Source organism: Nansenia antarctica (assembly GCF_963989245.1).
Source record: "Nansenia antarctica genome assembly, chromosome: 2".
NCBI lineage: Eukaryota > Metazoa > Chordata > Actinopteri > Argentiniformes > Microstomatidae > Nansenia > Nansenia antarctica.
Genome location: NC_137675.1, coordinates 61,209,700 through 61,229,699, shown reverse-complemented (window position 1 = coordinate 61,229,699; position 20,000 = coordinate 61,209,700). Strand labels below are relative to the sequence as shown.

The 20,000-nt window shown below is 46.2% G+C and overlaps 4 protein-coding genes across 5 annotated transcripts in view; 1 reads left to right on the top strand and 3 right to left on the bottom strand.

Annotated features, from left to right (window-relative positions):
* trap1 (TNF receptor-associated protein 1) overlaps positions 1 to 2,820 on the top strand; it is an 11,571-nt gene extending 8,751 nt beyond the window's left edge. The window contains exons 17-18 of the mRNA XM_080524397.1: positions 399 to 471; positions 723 to 2,820. Of these exons, the coding sequence (XP_080380523.1) occupies positions 399 to 471; positions 723 to 824 (175 nt within the window). The 3' untranslated portion in view covers positions 825 to 2,820. The remainder of the gene's footprint in view (positions 1 to 398; positions 472 to 722) is intronic.
* A 133-nt stretch (positions 2,821 to 2,953) lies between these two features.
* Positions 2,954 to 8,848, bottom strand: LOC308151174 (MAPK regulated corepressor interacting protein 2-like). 2 transcript variants are annotated; one of them, XM_080523997.1, is made up of 5 exons: positions 8,378 to 8,848; positions 7,986 to 8,055; positions 7,056 to 7,195; positions 4,700 to 4,789; positions 2,954 to 3,403 (listed from the first exon to the last, which is right to left on the bottom strand). In XM_080523997.1, the coding sequence occupies exons 1-5, from the start codon at positions 8,430 to 8,432 to the stop codon at positions 3,333 to 3,335; spliced, it is 426 nt and encodes a 141-aa protein (XP_080380123.1). In that variant the 5' UTR covers positions 8,433 to 8,848; the 3' UTR covers positions 2,954 to 3,332. The 2 variants fall into 2 exon arrangements, with proteins under 2 accessions (XP_080380123.1, XP_080380124.1); XM_080523998.1 differs by lacking the exon at positions 4,700 to 4,789.
* An 868-nt stretch (positions 8,849 to 9,716) lies between these two features.
* Positions 9,717 to 13,767, bottom strand: LOC308149500 (glycerophosphodiester phosphodiesterase 1-like; the record flags this gene model as incomplete). Its single annotated transcript, XM_080522359.1, has 6 exons — positions 9,717 to 9,864; positions 11,385 to 11,596; positions 12,011 to 12,103; positions 12,556 to 12,661; positions 12,926 to 13,101; positions 13,504 to 13,767. The coding sequence occupies 6 exons, from the start codon at positions 13,765 to 13,767 to the stop codon at positions 9,717 to 9,719; spliced, it is 999 nt and encodes a 332-aa protein (XP_080378485.1).
* A 972-nt stretch (positions 13,768 to 14,739) lies between these two features.
* Positions 14,740 to 20,000, bottom strand: part of dnaaf5 (dynein axonemal assembly factor 5) — a gene marked incomplete at both ends in the record, with an annotated part of 33,495 nt that continues 28,234 nt past the window's right edge. The window contains 3 exons of the mRNA XM_080523235.1: positions 14,740 to 14,891; positions 19,108 to 19,299; positions 19,645 to 19,804. Of these exons, the coding sequence (XP_080379361.1) occupies positions 14,740 to 14,891; positions 19,108 to 19,299; positions 19,645 to 19,804 (504 nt within the window). The remainder of the gene's footprint in view (positions 14,892 to 19,107; positions 19,300 to 19,644; positions 19,805 to 20,000) is intronic.

Here is a 20,000-nt window from a genome sequence, read left to right as displayed (position 1 = left end):
TCATGAGAAGAAAGAGAAAAATGAAGGGTAGAAATTCGGTCAAACGGACAGCATGTATGCCCAACACTGTTCTCTTGTTACCATGCCTCCCCAACACTGTTCTCTTGTTACCATGCCTCCCCAACACTGTTCTCTTGTTACCATGCCTCCCCCACACTGTTTTCTTGTTACCATGCCTCCCCAACACTGTTCTCTTGTTACCATGCCTCCCCAACACTGTTCTCTTGTTACCATGCCTCCCCCACACTGTTCTCTTGTTACCATGCCTCCCCAACAATGTTCTCTTGTTACCATGCCTCCCCAACAATGTTCTCTTGTTACCATGCCTCCCCAACACTGTTCTCTTGTTACCATGCCTCCCCAACACTGTTCTCTTGTTACCATGCCTCCACCTCTAGCCACGACCTCATCAAGAAGATGCACTCGCTGAAGGAGTCCGACTCTGGACTGGCGACACTGCTGCTGGAGCAGGTAAGAGGACAGTCACCCTCACAACACACTCCACTTCTGGGATGTCGCCATTCACAGTTCAAACAAATGATCACCGGGATAAAAACCTAACCCTGTTATTGACATTCTCATTGTAGGGCTCTTATCTTTGTGGGTGTTTTTGAACGTGACTGAAGTGGGATGCATACATACATACATACATACATACATACATACATACATACATATACATTGAGTTTCACTCGAACCTGTTGACACTCGTGTCCCTGTAGATCTACGACAACGCCATGATCGCCGCAGGCCTGAACGACGACCCCAGACCCATGATCTCCCGCCTCAACGAACTGCTGACCAAGGCCCTGGAGAAGCACTGAGGCATCATGGGACAGCCCTCCCGGTGGCCGACAGGCCTTAAACTACAGTAACTCACCCATTGTCCCACCGGCCACACGTTGTCTTGCCACAGATGGCGCTGTCCCGTCCATAGACATCGAGGGACGTCGGAGTAACGCCACCTGTTGGAAGACGATGACCGTGCTGCCTTGTCTCATACGGACCTGCTTGTCTTTACCAACACCACCCCCCCAACCATGTATTTGCATACTGACTGGTCCATAGCCCACGTGGAGAGCAGGGAAGGTTTCTGCCAGCTCAGAGACCTGAGTGTAGAGTGGGACTGGGGCTCTGGATTGTTTGTAGACTCCCCTACAACATTTCTCTGTGTTGATCCAGTTTTATTCATGTTTGTGTGTTCAAAGCGATGTGCAGGTATTTTTAAGACTGCCATGAGCAGGAGGGTTACAGTACGAACGAGGAACTTGAAGTGTCTTCTGAAGAATGAGGGAAGGTGTAAACAAGTGTACACATTTCCATTGCATATGCATACATCCTAGCCTACTATGTGTTTCCTCTTTTTAATTATTTTTGCTTGATGTCATCATAATTAGGTTCTTCTTTTTGTACCATCATTTTTGTTACTCTTAATTTGATAAATTCCCCTCCTTAATCCTGTCATGTCAATGGAATTTCTTGTCAGAAACTTGTTCCAACCGACGAAGTGCAAAGACAGACCTGTCACCATCTGCTGTTACTGTAATGTCTAGACCTTCTACTACACCCTGGTTGTAAATGTGTTTTAACTCAGCACTTAAGTAACCAGAAAAGCGCTTGCTTGGGTAGTGGCTCAATATATTATTCTACCTGTCAACAGTCAAAGAAAGATGATTGGATACCCAGATTGTAATGTGTGATGCTGATGTATTGTTATTGTGAATAAATAATTTACTATAGTCTTTGAAATAGCTTTATAATCAGGGGTGCACATAACTGGTGCGCCAGTGCGCATGCGTTGCCAAAATGCATGCTGCGCGGCAGATCAGCGGCATGAACGCGCTCTTGCTCACCAAAAGCTGGAAGCGCTGGGAGAGGAATTTACTTCCTCAAAATCCAACTGCTGACTGCTGACTGCTGCATCACTGCAAGCCCCACTAAGTAACTATTTGCCGTCCCCTCAGCAATCCATCACAACAGTCGACCGACGACGACCACGGCGACTCCCCTCACGAAAACATTCGGAAAGTATCGTAACTCGTACTTTAATTCCGCGTATCGCGTATCGCACGGTTATCACAGTTATCACGCCGCACGTGAAAATTCAGTCCCGAACGACTCGTCGCTAAAAGGAAAAACAACACCAAGGGACTTCACGTTTCTTTTCTCTGAAGCTTTCAAACGTTCAGACGTTTGTTTTACAGCTTCATTATCGCACTTCGACCCCTGACCCAGGGAATATGGTTGGGAATTCTATTAGAAGAAAAAAAAAAAACTTTGTTGCACAATCAAAATAATGAGCTATTTAAAGTGATAGCCTACAACATCCTCTACCATGGTTGAAATTGAGGACAGTATTAACAGCAGTCAAGAGAGCAGTGATGATGATGATGATTAAGCTTGTAGCATAAGTAAATGCTTAGGCTGTAACTTTTTGTTGAAAAGTTGATTTCAGTGTTTACAGAACAGAGCAGTGCTTAAAGAGATGTCAGTTGATTTCATTGTGTTTAAAGAACAGACATTCAGTTAGTGCTTAAAGAGATGTCAGTTGATTTCATTGTGTTTAAAGGAGTCTGACAGACTTTCATGCTTAAAGAGCAGTCATTTGATTTTGCATTTGTTTCTTTTGTTTTGCACACAATCATTTGTTCGTTCATCTTTATTTATGAATAAATGTCGTTTTGCTAATAAGTTATCCATGTATCCCTTTTTCATCCATCCTGTGGGACGGGTCGTGACTCGCGAGCTCGGGGAGCACCAAGCAGCATCCCTAGGTGCTCCTCTGAGCACTGGCCCCAAAAAGTTATGTGCACCCCTGTTTATAATACTTGCAAAGGTTAAAGTCCTTTTCCGATGCTAGAACTGTGTTTCAACAGTGACACCCTGTGGAGAGTTGTGTTATTGCCCAACCTTTGTTTTTAGGGAAAACAGACTATTCACAAAGTGCTTTTTTTGAAAATACAATTTACTGCATTTGAAAGAAGTACAGACATCTTAGCCGTCAGTGCTGGGGTTGATGAAAACAACCTCCAATTCAAGACACGACCTTCCAGTGGATTGCCCAGACGGACAGTGGTTAGTGTTGGTTGTGCTGTTGATGAAGCTGTTCTTTAAAAGGTCAGAGTTCATGGCGACAATGCCAGCGTCCCAGCGCTGCCCTGGGATAATGCCCATCCCTCTGTGCCACGCCTTGAAGGGAAGACCCATATCCACTTGCTGCCAGGGGCACCTCTGCCCTCTTCTCACCTTCAACCTCCTGGGCATCCATTAGGTCCATATGGGCCTCTCCCCTTGCACCCCCTGGTGCCAGGCCCACCCCCTGGAGGAACCCATCAGGACTGGTTGTCGATGTTGGCCAAGAACCGCTGGGCCCACCACTCATCCAGGTCGATGGGCACAAAGTCTGGGAACAAGGGGGAAGATGGGAGGTAAGGACGGGGTGCTGTCATGCCAGATAGCAACGGCGTTCGAAAGACAATTACATTTTGGACAAAATGCGGCATGGCTTTGTGGGTAGCACATAATTGAAATGGGTTAATTCAATGCCTCATCATGAACAGTGCTAATAGAGATCAGATCATATATCATATCATAATTCTACTCATCTTCTTACTAATGTCAGACTGTTTTGAGTGTTTTCACAAGAACATCTGACAGACTGGCTGTTCCCCATCCAAATTAGCAAGTAAATGATGATCCATCACCTGTTGTCCCCGTTGGACTCCTAAATGGTAAATGGACTGCACTTATATAGCGCCAAATCGCTTTACAACGGCCTCTCATTCACCCATGGCGGCAAGCTGCCATGCAAGGCGCTGGCCCGCTCACTGGGAGCAATTTTGGGGTTCAGTGTCTTGCCCAAGGACACTTCGACATGTGGCCAGCCTGGGCTCGAACCACTGATCTGCCAACCTTGTGATCATTAGATGGTGACTCTACCTCCTACGCCACAGCCGCTCATCCTGCCTCTCTGGATGAAGTAACCAGATGTAAGTACTCAGCTTATCGGCAAGTGAGATCAATTGATTGCATTTGTCCAAATGACTCTAAATAAAACCTTATGAACCCATCATCTTGTTACTTAGAATAAGTGGGTGATGGCACCAGCAAGTGTGTGGCCAATAGCAGTACTATGACCCAGTTGAGGGTCTCTCACAGACACACACAGACACAGACACACACACAGACACACACACACAGACACACTGACCAGGTGACAGCAAGAAGGGGCATTTTTTCCCATCATCCTTACGCATAGGTGAGTAGGATATAGGGTGTCAGGGTAAGACCCACATGAGTGGCTGAAATATAGCAGGCATAGCCAGGGACACCCTGTCCCAGCAGATCCTCCACCCATGTCTTGGGGGGGGTTGTAGCGTGACACACAGTATAGACACTACCCTACACATAACACAAATGATGATCTGATACAAGTACCTCGAAACACATTACGTACATGTATTACAGTTAGTGCCTTGGACATATCTGGCTCAAAAAAACTGTTGAGTCAGCATGAGGAACAGGACAGAGGAGAAAACGAGGGAGGAGAGCACCGTTGAAATTCCATGAGTGTGTTCAGGAACAGAGGAAGTGGTTTTGTTACAGGGAAAGCTATATGAGTCAGTGTGATGAAAGGTAGAGAGGAGGAACAGAGGGAGTGGATGAGTGTGAAAAGGAGGAGTGTGGAGTGGCCACTCACTCTTCATGGCTGGGTTGGGGGTGGTCTCTGTATACTGCACTGGTCCCTGACTGTCCCCTTCCTCCATATGCTGCGCTACCTGCTGCCACGCTACAAAGGACATAAAGAAGAACCACACACAGTCATCAGTCACCCCTCTGGATGTCTTTAGGCTTACAGTGTGTGTTAGACAAACAGTCCAATCACACAGCAACATTTTTGCAGATGATTGAGGTACTACAGGTATATCCAGAGTTAACAGATGCATTCAAATAAAGAAGAGAAATGCCAACAATAGCATGAAGACGGTTGAATGATCAGTTGGTAATAATAAAATGGTTGACTTGTAGATGATCAGTCTAAAATATGTATAACAGTAGTAAAATGTATTGTTTTTATTTTCACTTGTTAACCTATTTCTTTTAACCTGCTCTTTAATCATGTTTTTATAACCTATGTAAAGCACTTTGTAACTGCTGGTCTGTGATAAGTGCTATATAAATAAACTTTACTTACTTACTTAACTTAAAACCAGTCTATAGTGTCTGTACACCAGTCACATGTGAAAAGATGCAAACACATCACATTTTCATGGGACGGGGGATAAAAGAGCAGAGTTATTACGCTTCCACCCGCCCGGTCGCTCTGTATTTAACGTACCTGACGGGGTTATGGTCTCCCTGCCTCATATTATTGTATTTCATGTCGCTAAACTTCAGCCTGGGAGCTATACAGAGCGCAGCCATCCAATTACGTCACACCTAATGTACTACCATTTGTTTACTTACCAATATAAACCGAGGAGTCCTGACTGAACTTATCGTAGGTGGCACCAGTCCAACAAGTGTGTGTATGTGTGTGAATGGATGTTGCAAGGTTAATACTCTTGTAAAAAGCCTGACAGGGGCAGGGACTGGTTTTCCCCCATGTCTCACATGGGCGATACAGAGAAGAATAAACCAGCTGAACAAAAGCTGTTTGGCATAGTGGGAGCAGCTGTTGAAATGACTACAGACTTGCAAATGAGGTCACTGTGTGTAGAGTTTCACTCAGACACAATAAAAATAATGTATTTCCTTGTGGGCATCTGTTCAGTGTTACAAACACAGACAATAAGGGATATCAGCCCACACCTTCTGATGCCATTATAACTGCATTCATTTGAGGCCAGATGGATGGTACAAGCTCTGCTCATGCACATGTACTCATGTTTATGTGTAGGACAAACAGCATTGGCAGGGTGTATTTGGGTGGGCAGGGCAGACAGCCCCCTGCTGTGGAGCTATCAGTATCAGTGCAGCTGTGCTGGGGGGGGGGGGGGGGGGGAGACTACAACCATGGCCCTTCTACCATGTTTCGCTGAGGCACCAGGGACAGGGAGTGGCAAAGTCCTGTTGTCTCCTCCAAACTATGATAGCAAACAAGGTAAAGGCCATGAGTCTTTCAAGCATAGTCAATAAAGAAGATAGGCCTACTAACTCACATTACCATTTTGGAAAACACGCCAGCCTTTTCTCAATTGTTAGGGGCATGACTCATCGCGTCCTCTCCTCCGTCCTCCACTCGCGTGCTACACGTTGGAGGAGAAGTCTGTCCAGCCTCTAGCCTAAGTAAGTTAATTTTATCTTGTTTAATATCACTGTGTTGTTGGTAGTTGTGTTGCTGTTAGGATTTGTTATTTGGTAGTATAGTTTATCTTGAAAGCTATCTGTTTTGAAGCCAATTTATAGCAGGAGCCCCTGAAACTTTTCTGCAAGGTATTTAGTCCCTGCTCACCTCTGACATTGCCTGAATATATTTGGAGTGAGTGAAACATGTCTGGTCGTTAACTGATCGTTAGGTGGGAGGGGCTGCAACCCTGCTAGGTTCTGACAGAATCTGCATTTCTTTTTGCATTGCTGTCAGGACTGCAGTCACTACCTATCTTCCGCCGTAGATTGAAGACCCATCTCTTCAGGCTTCATCTGTCCGCCCTAAAGACCTCCTCATCCTCACTACCCCCATGTACAGTTCCTCTACTAGGCTATATAAAACAATTTGATGATTCTTCCTTCTTCTAGCATTGTAACTGCCAATGACCTCTGGTCATAGCATGGATTACTTTTTCTTATAATGACTGGATAGATATAATATAATGGATAGATGCTTCACTTACTTAGACAAATGTATTTGTTGTAAGTCGCTTTGGATAAAAGTGTCTGCAAAATGCCAAAACATTTCAATGTAATATTATTATGTACTCAAATATTTTTTTAGGATGAAGCGAGTGGAGGACGGAGGAGAGGATGCCAGGAGTCGTGTTCCGAACAATTGAAGAAAGGCTTTAGGCGCTGTAGCCTACTTTGGAAATTAGGCTCTATCACCTATCAACCCTTACCTTTGTCCACAAACTTGACATTCTCCTCATGCGCAGCAGTGAAGCCCTCTGACCCAGGCTGAGTGTCCGCCTGCAGAGCTGGTGCTGTGTGGTACCTCTTCCCGTTCAACCGGTTGAACACAAGCTTAGGTGCAGGGATGCTGCACATGGAAAGATGGACATGATGGGTGATAAACAAGTACGTCTAACAAAAAGTATGTATAAATACATTATTCCGGCAAATAATATCGAAGCATAAGTGTGTGCTTGTAGAAAACATATAAAATACTACTTTGCATGATAAGTCCTTTGGATTATGTATCATAGTAAAGTTGTCTTCATGTCTGCTTAGTGCCGTTATGTTCAGAGCTTCAGCGCAAGAACTAGACGGGTAGTATGCCAGATGTCCCACTGCGGCTCCCATACTTTGGCATACTAAAGCGTTTCTATGGTAATTGCGAAAACTTGCAATGGGAAAGCGGTGTGATTGCCATAAGGACATTCTCGTCGATTGCTTCACTTCTCTTTAAATGGCTTATCGGTGACATGTTGTTCACAAGAAATGCCTTCTTGTCGAATATAGAATGACTGGCAACCGAATGTAGCATTAGGCGCTAAGCTACAGGCCACGGCGTGGTGCAGCGACCCACTAACACGAGTCCCACACCGTCGGACGACAACAGACGCTCACGGGTAACCTTGCTGTCCCCAAGGTCACGTCACGGCTCGGCTCAATGACATGAAGGCAGTGTGACAAAAGACCCACGAGAGTGGGCCTAATGGAGATGCATACAAGGTTAAACGCCAGAAAGTCGAGGGTCCCTGCTGACCAGCTAGCTAGCTTGAGTGAAGTTGAGCAACAGTCCGAACGGGACGTCCGGCAGGGTTCTGGACAGACAGGGAGCTGCAGCAGCAATACTCTGATGTGTCAAACACAGACTGTGTACTTACTCAGCCACAGACCAACACGTTTGTTTGTGCTTGAAGTCGTTTATTTTGTTGTCAATCTGCTGGGTAGGACCTTAATGAGAGAGAATAATAGATGTTATGACTCGGTATATGCATACATTAATCATGTTCCCCCCCCCCCCCCCATTAAAATGTAATAATGGCCCGAAAGTTTCATCCATAGTAAACCAATGCATTGCACATAATGCGCTGGACATGCGGTCTTTCTGAAAGTGTCCAGGTCGCGCCATAAAAGTAACAGTGTTGCAATGAATGTAACAAGGAAACTACTAGGCTGAAATAAAATGTGTCCAACCGTACCTCGGAGTGTGTGAACGAGAGGTCACTGAACAGAAGGATCCTGATGGACCTCGTGTGATGACATCCACACTCACCTGTTCGTCGCTGTGTGACAAGTTTGCTGGGACCTCTTGTAATTGTGTACATCATGTGCAGGCAAACTTCAGTATGGCACTCAAGTGTCCAGGCCGGTTATGAAGAGGCAATAGGGTAAAGGCACAGAAGTTCTACGACGATTTGCACAATTAATTAGGCTACTTCCAATGTCCCTTTTAGTGCAAGTTCTTTTGACGCATCACTAGTTGTCATGTGTCCAAAATGATCTTTTGCTTTTTGAACCCGAACCCGAACTGTTGAAAGAAAGTCAACTATTTCATAACCTACCGCGCAAAATGACCATTGGAAACGAGCTCTTCTCAATATAAAAAAATAAAACGCATCTCAAAATCAAGCATTCTAGATTGCCCTGTAGCGTGAGCTCATCTCTTCATCCAGTCAGTTAAGTAAGTGTAACTTTGGTCCTTGGGGGGTGTCAGTCGAGGTGGGACAATGTCATGTCTGGTGAAATAGGAGCTGTCATTCTGCCAAAAAGACACTGGACGTACACTACCAAACTAACCATTCCAGTTGACGTTGAAACACACCTCCCTCAGCGCTTAAAGGGACACACACCTCCCTCAGCGTCCCCATGGTAGTTCACCGCCTGGACGAAGCCGGGCAGAGGGGTGCGATGTTCCACGTTTCTGAACGTTGCTGTGATATTTACAAAACAAGCAATACGGTGTAGCCCATCACAGTGTCCTTAGGCCTACAATGCAACACTGTTGACAATAAAATAACTTTTCACTCAAATACTAATCTCAGCACAAGCCTGCATGCATATTGACAGGGAATATTTATTTTCTAAATATTTACAGTAGGCCTGCAGTATTTACATCACATAACAGGAGAGAATAAAGAAGATACATTATACACATTTACAGCTTTCATAGGATACATTCAAACGAAAATTGTTATACCTTACCAGTGTTACCATAGGAAAATGGGGGCCAAAATCTCTGTATTAGATGACTGGGAATGTGCCAAACAAATTCTTCAGTTAGTGGTGTAATCCTTGGTCCAAGAGGGGAGAAGTATTTCTGAGGGTATGATGGTATTGCTGGTATTGGTCAAGTAAATGACGGTATGATCCTTCACTATGCGTTTACTGTGTCCACACTGTACAGTTCTGTTGGAGTTAAAAGGTTACACACCAGAAGTCCAGTCCAGCAAGTCTGGGGACATGCTTAGGTAAAAGGTTACTTAACTGACCTGTATTGCAGCTGTGTGTGTGTAGCCTACACTGTTCATTCCTATGATATAAGGCCTGGGTACTTTCCTTACTGTCAATACTGATTGGCATTTCTCTTAACTGTTTGTCTATCCCTGTCTGGGTCAGTAATGGGCCTCACAGTCCTCTCTCAGGCTGTCTGTGATATAGCTGATCTTCAGTACATCTTGGTAGTACTGCTTCTCCACGTCCGTGTTCACGGTCCAGCCCACCACCTCCACACCTCGCTCTGCCCAGTACTGCACATAGTCCCTGCATAGGGAGATGACAGTTGGGTCAGTTTAAGGACAGGGATGAACACAAAATCAGCCACATGTAACTGTTTACATTAAATACTGTGTATGGGAAATACAGGCTCTCTGACAACCCTTGGGGCACAACAGCCATAAAGCCCGATTTATGCTTCTGCGTCGAATTTACGTGCGTCTATGCCGTAGCCTACGCGTGGGCTCTCCAAGTTTATAGTTCTGCGTTGGTCCGCGGACCGCGTCGCGTTGGTCGGTGTACTCATAGCGGCATAATAGCGATCAAAAAATGTATTTTTGTTATGCTTGTTGTAAAGAAAATGTCTATAATGCATTGAAATGACAGTAAACTAAGATAATAAGATGGTTATCATCATTTTTCAGTAAAGTTTTTTTCTGTCATGACTTCCGCATTTACGAGAGAGTCGGAATGTGACGCTACCAAGCGGACCAATCACAGTTGTTATAGATAACTTTACATTAAATATGTCTATCATAAATATAATTTAAACCCAACGAACAGCCAAGGCTCCCTGTAACTAATAATTTATTTCTAAATAAACAGGATTGTACATCTCGTAAATGTGAATCGCGCTTCTTATAGGAAGGCTGTGCCTGACGCTTCCATAGGGCGCTCCGTTGGAACGGTACTCAAAGCGGCATAATAGCGATTTTGTTGTTGTTATGCTTGTTGTAAATAAAAGTTCTATGATGCATTGAAATGTCATTAAACTAAGATAATACGATGGTTATCATAATTTTTCAAATCTTAATTAATAAGTAATTACAGAAAAAGTAAATGACATTTCTGTCATGGCTTCCGCATTTTGGCCGACGAGAGAGTCGGAATCATATCGGAATCATGTGCTACCAAGCGGACCAATCACTGTGCTTACGGTTGCGTAAAAACTGCCGCGTAGTTACATTTTTGGAGAGGTGCGCGTCAATCTACGCTGTAGGCTACGCAAGGCTACGCGGGCCTACGCAAGCTACGCTGTAGCCTACGCCGTCGATTTTACGCGGAAGCATAAACTGGGCTTAAGGTTTCCCCTTTTTCCTTGTTGGCCCCACACATGCTGAAACAAGCTCTGCTAGCTTGGTGTAAACTAAACTTGTTTTAGATGTTTTAGATTAAATGGACTGCACTTATATAGTGCCATATTCCAAAGCACTTTACAATAGCCTGTCATTCACCCATTCACACACACATTCACACGCCAATGGAGGACACCTCGACACTTGGACAGCCGGGGATCGAACTACCTCCTGAGCCACCGCCACCCCGTGATTTGATTCGATTCAACTTTATTATCATTGCAGAATACAAGTACCAGACAACAAAATGCATGTTGTTCAGCAACAACCCCTAGCCCCCTGTGCACATTTCAACGAATAGGAGAGGTGAAAACAATATGTCACACATTCCACTTGACCTATATCAAAGGGTAAAGTGGAGATAATGATTAATAATAATAATAATAATAATATTAATAATTAATAGTATTATCAAGACATAGCTGCACTTACAGGGAGATGAAGTCTTTCTGCATGAGGATGGCTGATACACCACACAGGTTCCATAGCACGTGGTGGTGGGCCCAGTCCAGTAGCACATCTAGAACCTCCGCCCAGAACTGCGTCCATGACGCCAGGGTGCGAGGAGTGCCATCGCCATAGCGACTAAGGCTCCATGGCCGGTGGGTCAGGGCTGTGACCACCTCAGGGTCTGTCTGACGCATCTGGAACGTGAGATTCAACGGAATGTTGATAGCAGCAGAATGCGAATCAGCACATCACTTATTCTATTATTGATGCTCTGACTCTACTGTATATTATAGGCCTGCAGTCATTGTTGATTGTTGTCTATATCATGCTTATTCTATTATTGATTTTGTTTTTGTATTTCTACTGCAATGCCAATGCCTACGGTATTTGAACCTGTACCCAATCATTTTACTCCTTGTATCCGTACATCGATGTAATAAAAGCAATTCTGATTCTGATTCAACATATCAGGAACACTTGCATAAGTCTATATAAGCATACATATATAAGGAAAAAAACGATAGAATGTGAGCTCTGATGAATGAATTGCTCAAATTTGTGAATGCATTTCAAGGGTTTACGCTGTAATAGCCGAGGTTAAAGTTTACCTTGTAGATGACTTTGGGTTCAAAAGAGCAGACCATGCTGGTGTTGTAAAGGACAGGGTGTTTTTTATACATTTCTCCAAGTACTGAGGCAGCCTGCAGGAGAGAAGGGTGAAAACACAGTAAACAAAAGTATACAAAAGGGCTGACTGACAGTAAGTGACATAAAATGATCTTGAGAGCACATTTGTATTTAATGAACTCTATTTAATTTATTGTCTCAAATCCATAATTAGAGGTGAAGAGAAGGAGGGAATCTGAGTGAGCCACATTGCAAGGGGGGTTGAATTCCTACCACGCCAACTGTGAGACAGCTGTGGGCGTCTTTGTGTCCACTCGGTGCTGGAGGCTCCTGTGGTTAACTGCCTGAAACAGCTGGCCTTTAAGGTGCCATAACCTCTCCATACACTCATAGTTTACTGGCATTTTATAATTGTATCATATAGAATATCATATGGAACCTTTAAAAACCAAAACTAGGTAGGCCTTCGTCCTGTTATTGGGGTATACACAATAGCATGTATCTGTGGGCAGTTGGCAGCCTGTACCTTATCAGGATGATCTTTGACATCAAAGAATATGGTCAGCTGGTGTTTGATACATTCCTCCACTGCCTCCTGAAGGGTAGGGACCCTCTCACCTCTGAACTTCTCCCTGGACACATACCAACGACAGAAGGGCACACAAATGTTTGTGCTGCTATATTTGAGACACCCACTGCTATATCTGGCCTTTTACCCTTCAGACCACCACTATATGTCCAGCCATCCTCTTGTCTCTGTCCCCTTCTCCAAACTAACAGACAATGGCGGAGGAAGGGACCAAAGATCAACTCCTTCCAACATCAACTGTGTATAGAATGAACCATGGACCGTAACCTTGGTGCTGCTCAATAAGCGGACCGCCCTCCCAGCCCACCTGAGTCTGTGGCTGTGCGAGGCGTCCAGCCTCCTGATCTCCGCCAGGTGCAGCTTGCCGACCGGTCCTGTCCCGTTGGTGGTGCGGTCCAGTGTCTCGTCATGCATCAGGACAGGGACTCCTTCTGCAGTGAAGCTCAGGTCCAGCTCCACCCCCGTGGCTCCGTTCCTGCTGGCCTAGAGGGAGGAGTGGAGGTAAAGAAGGAGGGATAAGAAGGGAGGTATACACAAGAGATGAAGGCAGATACAGATCTGGAATGGATAGGCTGTGAGGGGAGATGAGGTGTAGAAAAGCAACTGGGAGTGGTAGTAGCTATTGGCCAATAGGGTTTCTTAAAGATGACAAATTATTAGACGATATGGCTTCCAAACTATTCGCAACGATTATGAAACAATATGAGCGGCTCTCATTTGGAGGACACAATCTGCATTTCATCAGCATCAATTAGCTTGAATAAGATCACTTATATTTTCATCATTATAGACTGCCCACCCAATATTCGTATTGCATAATAACACTGCAGTTGTTGAATTGTATGTTTCAGAGAGGGTGATGCCCTGTAGGCTACTCAGATTCACCTCTCGTATCGCTGCAAGGGTGTTCTCCGGCGCGTCGTGTACCCCTCCACGGTGCGCCATCATGGGGACTCTGGCGCTTGCGGGGCCAGTGGGCCGCAGCACTTGACTCGCCTGGTCGGCTGGTACTGGAGGGAACCGAAACATCACGATGAAGACGTAGAGGGATCCGGTGAGGACGGATGCTGCCATCGCGCTCCTCGACATGGAAAGAATCACCAGAAATACCGCCGAAAAATAAACCAGTTCGTCTCCAAACTGTAACATCTTGCAGGCGCGTTGGTACAATTCTACGATCTGGAAAAAATGTGTAAGTTGTCACTTGTCCCTTATCCTTACAGGCAAGGACAATCTACTGCATTAATGCACTCGCTGCTGTAATACTTCAAATATGCGCCTGCGGGTATTGATAACCAACCACAAAATAGGGGATGCAAGACAAAACTTCGAGTTCATTATAATCACCCGACATATCAGATTCACTGATTCCCAAAATAAACACACTATTAGACACTGCAGTGGGATGTTGCAGAGCCTGAGATGTGACAGTCGAGAGCGGGTTTACTTCATAATAATGAGCATGCAGAGGTCGTTGCTATGGAGAAGCAAGAGAGTAGGTCCCACGCTCACACTGCCCCATCTGGTACTACTTGAGATAGCTACAATCCCCCACTGTAGTCTGCTAATGTATATGAAGGCCCTGGCATTCATCATTTCACAAATAAATCATTTAATTCTTCATGACAATTTGATTGTGCTCTGTATGATATGTGAAGTGCTTGTGAGTCTCAACAAAAAAGAAAGCCAACCACAGTCAAATAGTGTTTTTATTTTTTTACCAACAATTAGCCAGTGAACAGAAATCAAGGCACAAGGAATGAAAGGATCTTCCTCAACAATCAACATAGGGTCTCCCATGTCTTCTGACCAATACACACACCCATACAGAGGTATACGTTAAAAGGAATAATAAACAAACACAATCTTATAAAACACGTTTTTTTTTTTACCAACAATTAGCCAGTGAACAGAAATCAAGGCACAAGGACTGAAAGGATCTTCCTCAACAATCAACATAGGGTCTCCCATGTCTTCTGACCAATACACACACCCATACAGAGGTATACGTTAAAAGGAATAATAAACAAACACAATCTTATAGAACACATCCACTTGCAACTCTTTGTTCTGTTGAATTTGATGTCTGGGTTTTACAGAATAAATACATATGCCATATTGCTATTGTAATAATTTAGAACTGTGCACTGGAAGAGAGTGGATGTGCTGGAGCAGTTGGTCACAGTAGACAGGGCTGCGCTGTTTGTCCCTCACGGCTTTCACTTCTTGTTTCAGGAGTGATGGGTGGACAGAACTGCCGACCTTCAGGACCTCTAAACACACAGACAGACACATATGAGACATGGTCAGGCGACAGACAGAGACACACACACACACAGACACACAGACACACACACACACACACACACAGTTTTCACACCACCAAGGCTCCGTGCCGGTTTCAGTTCAGACCGAAAATAAATTGGTTCGGAACCTGAAAAGTTGGTTTGTAGCTGGAGCCAAAAAATAGTGGTTCTCTCAGCGCTAACCAAAAACTAGAAGTGCGATGTCGTCAGTGAGTGTTAAAAAAAGTAGAAGCTTGGGGCGCTTAGGTGGCGTAGTGGATTAAGCGCTGACCATGTACCGCAGGGCTCCCAGTTCGATTCCAGCCGCGGACATATCCTGCATGTCATCCCTTCTCTCTCTCTCTCACCCATCCTTCCTGTCATAATCTCTACTATATCTGTCATTAGAATAAAATAAAAAGTAGAAGCCACACACTCAGGTTCCAGATGCAACAAATTGTGGTTTAATAGGGCAACGGTTTCGGCCGTAGCCTTTGTCAAGTCTTAGTGCGTCGTCAGTGTGTGTGTCATATTTTAGGCTGTGAAGACGTGCAAGAGAGCAAGAAGGAAGGAGACAAAATAGAGTAATCTAATCTAATCATGTGATTAAAAAAAAAGATCTACATTTTCATCATTCTCTCTATCTTCACACACACACGCAAACGCAAACTTCTAGTATCAGAGTAGCTGCCTAGTAAGAGAATGTGTTTAGAAAGTGTCTTTTTTTTTTTTTTCATACAAAATAGTGTTTATTTCAGATACTGTAGTGGAAGATATTATCCTCATTTCCAGTGAAGTAGCCACTATCTTGTTGTGACATTTTTGTTTATCCCGCCCCTTCGTCACCCAACATTGATGGTTCTGCTTAAACTGGTATGAATGCGGTTGGCCATGAAGCACCAAGGTTCTGAGGCTCCAGAACGGGAACCCGAACCGGCACGGATCCTTGGTGGTGTGAAAGCCCTGTATGATCGATTGTAAGTCGCTTTGGAATAAGGTGCTAAATGCCAAAAATGTAAACATTTAAATGTGGGAGCTGGACTAGATGCAATGAGATCTCAACACACTATCAAACTGTATATAAGACATTTTCAGGCCCAGGATGAATGAGGTAGAAACACCATCAGCAGGACCAGTAGATGGCAACAGTGAACAGTGAACAAGATGAAAACCTTTTAACTTAAAGCCCCAACACATGTTTTGACTCTCTCCACCGGGTGGCGATGTTGCACCATTAAGTATAATCCCCAATCCACCAAGAAGACATACTATTGAGTTTAACCGCCTGGAATGACTTGAATTAGTGTCAAGTGTAAACGGTGTGTGGAAACCACATGGCATAACTGAGGCAGCCCAGTGGTGACACCCCCCGTCAGTCTGGATGAGTTAGTTCATGTAAACTCCTCATCTGATACGCGGCGGAATCCGCTTTGTTCCTTCCAAGCCACCGAGGGGGATTTCTACCACTTGTGTATACTGTGCTTTTTCTCTCTGAGCACTTTGGAACAAAGGAGAACAATGCTGACTTGTGATGAGCGGATTCCCCCCTGGGTGCCAACAGTGGGGTGTGGAAGGGAGGTTTGATAGCACACGCACTGCCAGGGATGTGGGATTACAGAGGGGGGGATGATGGGGCGGTGGTACTGTCCATCATACTGTCAGGAAAGCCAGCAGACATCAAGAGCTTCACAGATGTGTTTGAAATCCAAGAAGCATATAAGAATGGGAAAAGGGGATAGAAAGGAAAGAAAGAAAGGGAGGGAGATGAAAGCTTCAAACACAGACATGCATGATACAAAGAAGTCTCTCCAGATTTGTGGGATGGCAGTTATGGGTACAGCTAAGGCTCTGCTATCAGTCAGCATTCGGTGAGATCATCGTATAACAGAGGAACATTCTCACACACACACACACACTCACACTCTCACACACACACACACACACACACACACACACACACACACTCACTCACTCACTCACCCACCCACACACACACACACACACACACACACACACACACACTCACACACACACACTCACACACTCACACACACACTCACACACACACACACACTCACACACTCACACACTCACACACCCACACACCCACACACCCACACACCCACACACTCACACACTCACACACACACTCACACACACACACACACACACACTCACTCACTCACCCACCCACACACACACACACACACACTCACACACACACTCACACACTCACACACCCACACACCCACACACCCACACACTCACACACTCACACACACACTCACACACCCACACACCCACACACCCACACACTCACACACTCACACACTCACACACTCACACACACACACACACACACACTCACTCACTCACTCACTCACCCACCCACACACACACACACACACACTCACTCACACACTCACACACTCACACACTCACACACTCACACACTCACACACTCACACACACACTCACACACTCACACACTCACACACTCACACACTCACACACTCACACACACACTCACACACCCACACACCCACACACCCACACACTCACACACTCACACACCCCCACACACCCACCCACACACACACACACACACACACACACACACACACACACACACACACACACACACACACACACACACACACACACACACACACACACACACACACACCTCTCTCCCGAAGGTCACTTCATAAACTTGATTTAAGTCACCAGTCACTGAGCGTCCTACAGCTCAAGGTTATGCAGATAATCAAAAGGCACAGTCACAACAGGAAGGGTATCATCACTGGGGTGGTTTCAGCAGCCCTCGTGCAGGCTAGGAATCCACGGTATGGGAGTTATGGCTGCATCTGCCAAGTCTGCGAAGGGGAGAAGGAGGAGAAGATGGGGAGATATCGGGGCCTGGCCAGCTCTGGCTGAAGCATCAGCGCTCACCTGCCGCCTGTCAGAACTAATCGCAGTTAACATCCATGAGAGAGGAAGAGAGAGGGAAGGAGGGAGGGAGGGAGGGAGGGGGGGAGGGAGGGGGGGGGGGAGAGTGAATCTCCAGCAGTGATTCGGGCTAAAGCCCAGCTTCTCCGTTCAGGAAGCCCACTCTCTCAGACTTTCCACCGATAAATAAAACACACCCCGATGAAAAAACTACGGGTCGTCAACCCCTCGGAAAACACCCGGCATGAGAGAAGAGAGGGAAGAGACAGGAGAGAGAGAGGGAGAGAGAGAGAGGGAGGAGGAGGAGAGGGGAGAGAGATAAAAGAGAGAGGGGGGATTATGTGGTATGGCTTGTGTGGAGAGATCAGGAGAGGAGAGGGAGTTTTCCATGTGGTTGCGATTAGGGGGGGGGGGGGGGAGGCTCACATTAGCCCCACCGAGGGCTGCCTGTCCTGGGTGCGCTGGCGGGGGGGTGGGGGGGGGTTGATGGAGGTGAAGGGTAGATATGGGGGGTGTGGGGGGGGGTGTGCTCGGCTCAGGATAGTGGTGACGGAGTGTCGCTCACAGACACCGGCCCGTCTCTGGATCCACTCCCGCCTCTGGGTCGTCCCCCTTTGTGATGGATGAGCGGGAGAGCTGGGAGGGGGGGGGGGGGGGCTGCGGGGGTCTCCGCCCGGCACCACTGCCAGTGATGAATCGAGTGGAAAAGGTGGATAGATGAGGGTCTTTGAGGGTCTTTGAAATGAGGGAGAGGTGGGGGGGGGGGGATCAGATCACTGTTAGATCTCTTGGTGCCTCAGACAGGACCCGGCCTGCAACTCATCATCCCTCCCCAGTACCACTGGACTCATCCTCCCTCCCCAGTACCCCTGGACACCTCATACCTACACCCTCATCATCGTCTTCATCAGAAGCCACATCATCATCATCATCATCATCATCATCATTCTAATCATATATAAACTTGGTCTCCTAAACTATTTTAGCTCCACCCTCCACCCTCCTCCTCTCCTCATTGTAGAGAACGATCAGTCCATCAGTACCTGGTAGTCATTTGACGGTCGGAAAAGGGAATTGCAAAACGTTTTCAGAAGGAAACCAGATGCATTTTTTTGTTGAATCTCTGGTTCAGACCAGAGCCATCATGTCTATTAGTGCTCTGGGATTAACCAAGGTAAGACGGAAGGTCAGTGATAAACCTCCTACTGTTGTGTGTGTGTGTGTGTGTGTGTGTGTGTGTAAGTGTGAGTATTACCCAGCACGCTGTCCTGCACGCGGCTGTCCGGGTCGTCCAGGTGCAGCAGGAGCTGCTGGAACAGGAAGTCCAGGTGAGCGCTGCACAGCAGGGGGTTGTAGTCTTTCCCCAGGCTGGCCAGCCACAGACCCAGGGCAGTGAGGGCCTGGGCCCGCACCTGCTCACTGCTGTCATCCAGACGCTTCAGCAGCTCTGAGAACACACACACACAGACACACAGACACACACACACACACACACGCAGACACAGACACACACGCACACAGACACACACACACACACAGACACACACACAGACACACGCGCAGACACAGACACACACGCACACAGACAGGATGTGAACTTAGTGGCCTTAGCAAAAGGTGTGAGCGGCCAATGGCCCGAGCATAGATGACTTTTTCTTGCAATGACTTTTTCTTGTACAGATGATTCCCTTACTAAAACGTATCAAAACGTATTTGTCGCTTTGGATGAAGGCGTCTGTTAAAAGCCTAACATGCGAATGTGATGTGAGTGAGAGGCAGAGGGAGAGGGTACCAGGGTAGATGTTGTTGAGTGCGTCGGGGTGGAGGCTGGGGCCCACGAGTCTGAGCAGGCAGGACACGGATTGGCAGGCCATCAGACGAGCCAGCTGAGAGTCCTCCTCCAGGGACGACAGGACCCGGGAAATAAGTGCCTCTACGTCCAGCCCCAGTAACTACACACACACACACACACACACACACACACACACACACACACACACACACACACACACACACACACACACACACACACACACACACACACACACACACACACACACACACACACACACACACACACACACACACACACACACACACACACACACACACACACACACACACACACACACACACACACACACACAC

What these genes read in the sequence shown, in the direction of transcription:
- LOC308151174 (XM_080523997.1), bottom strand. Translation starts at nt 8,432, where the DNA reads ATGATGTACACAATTACAAGAGGTCCCAGCAAACTTGTCACACAGCGA. An exon ending in ACGTGTTGGTCTGTGGCTGA is followed by an intron (nt 7,196 to 7,985) that starts GTAAGTACACAG and finishes TTCCATGTGCAG; the next exon opens with CATCCCTGCACCTAAGCTTG. An exon ending in CCCCAACCCAGCCATGAAGA is followed by an intron (nt 3,404 to 4,699) that starts GTGAGTGGCCAC and finishes CCTTGTTCCCAG; the next exon opens with ACTTTGTGCCCATCGACCTG.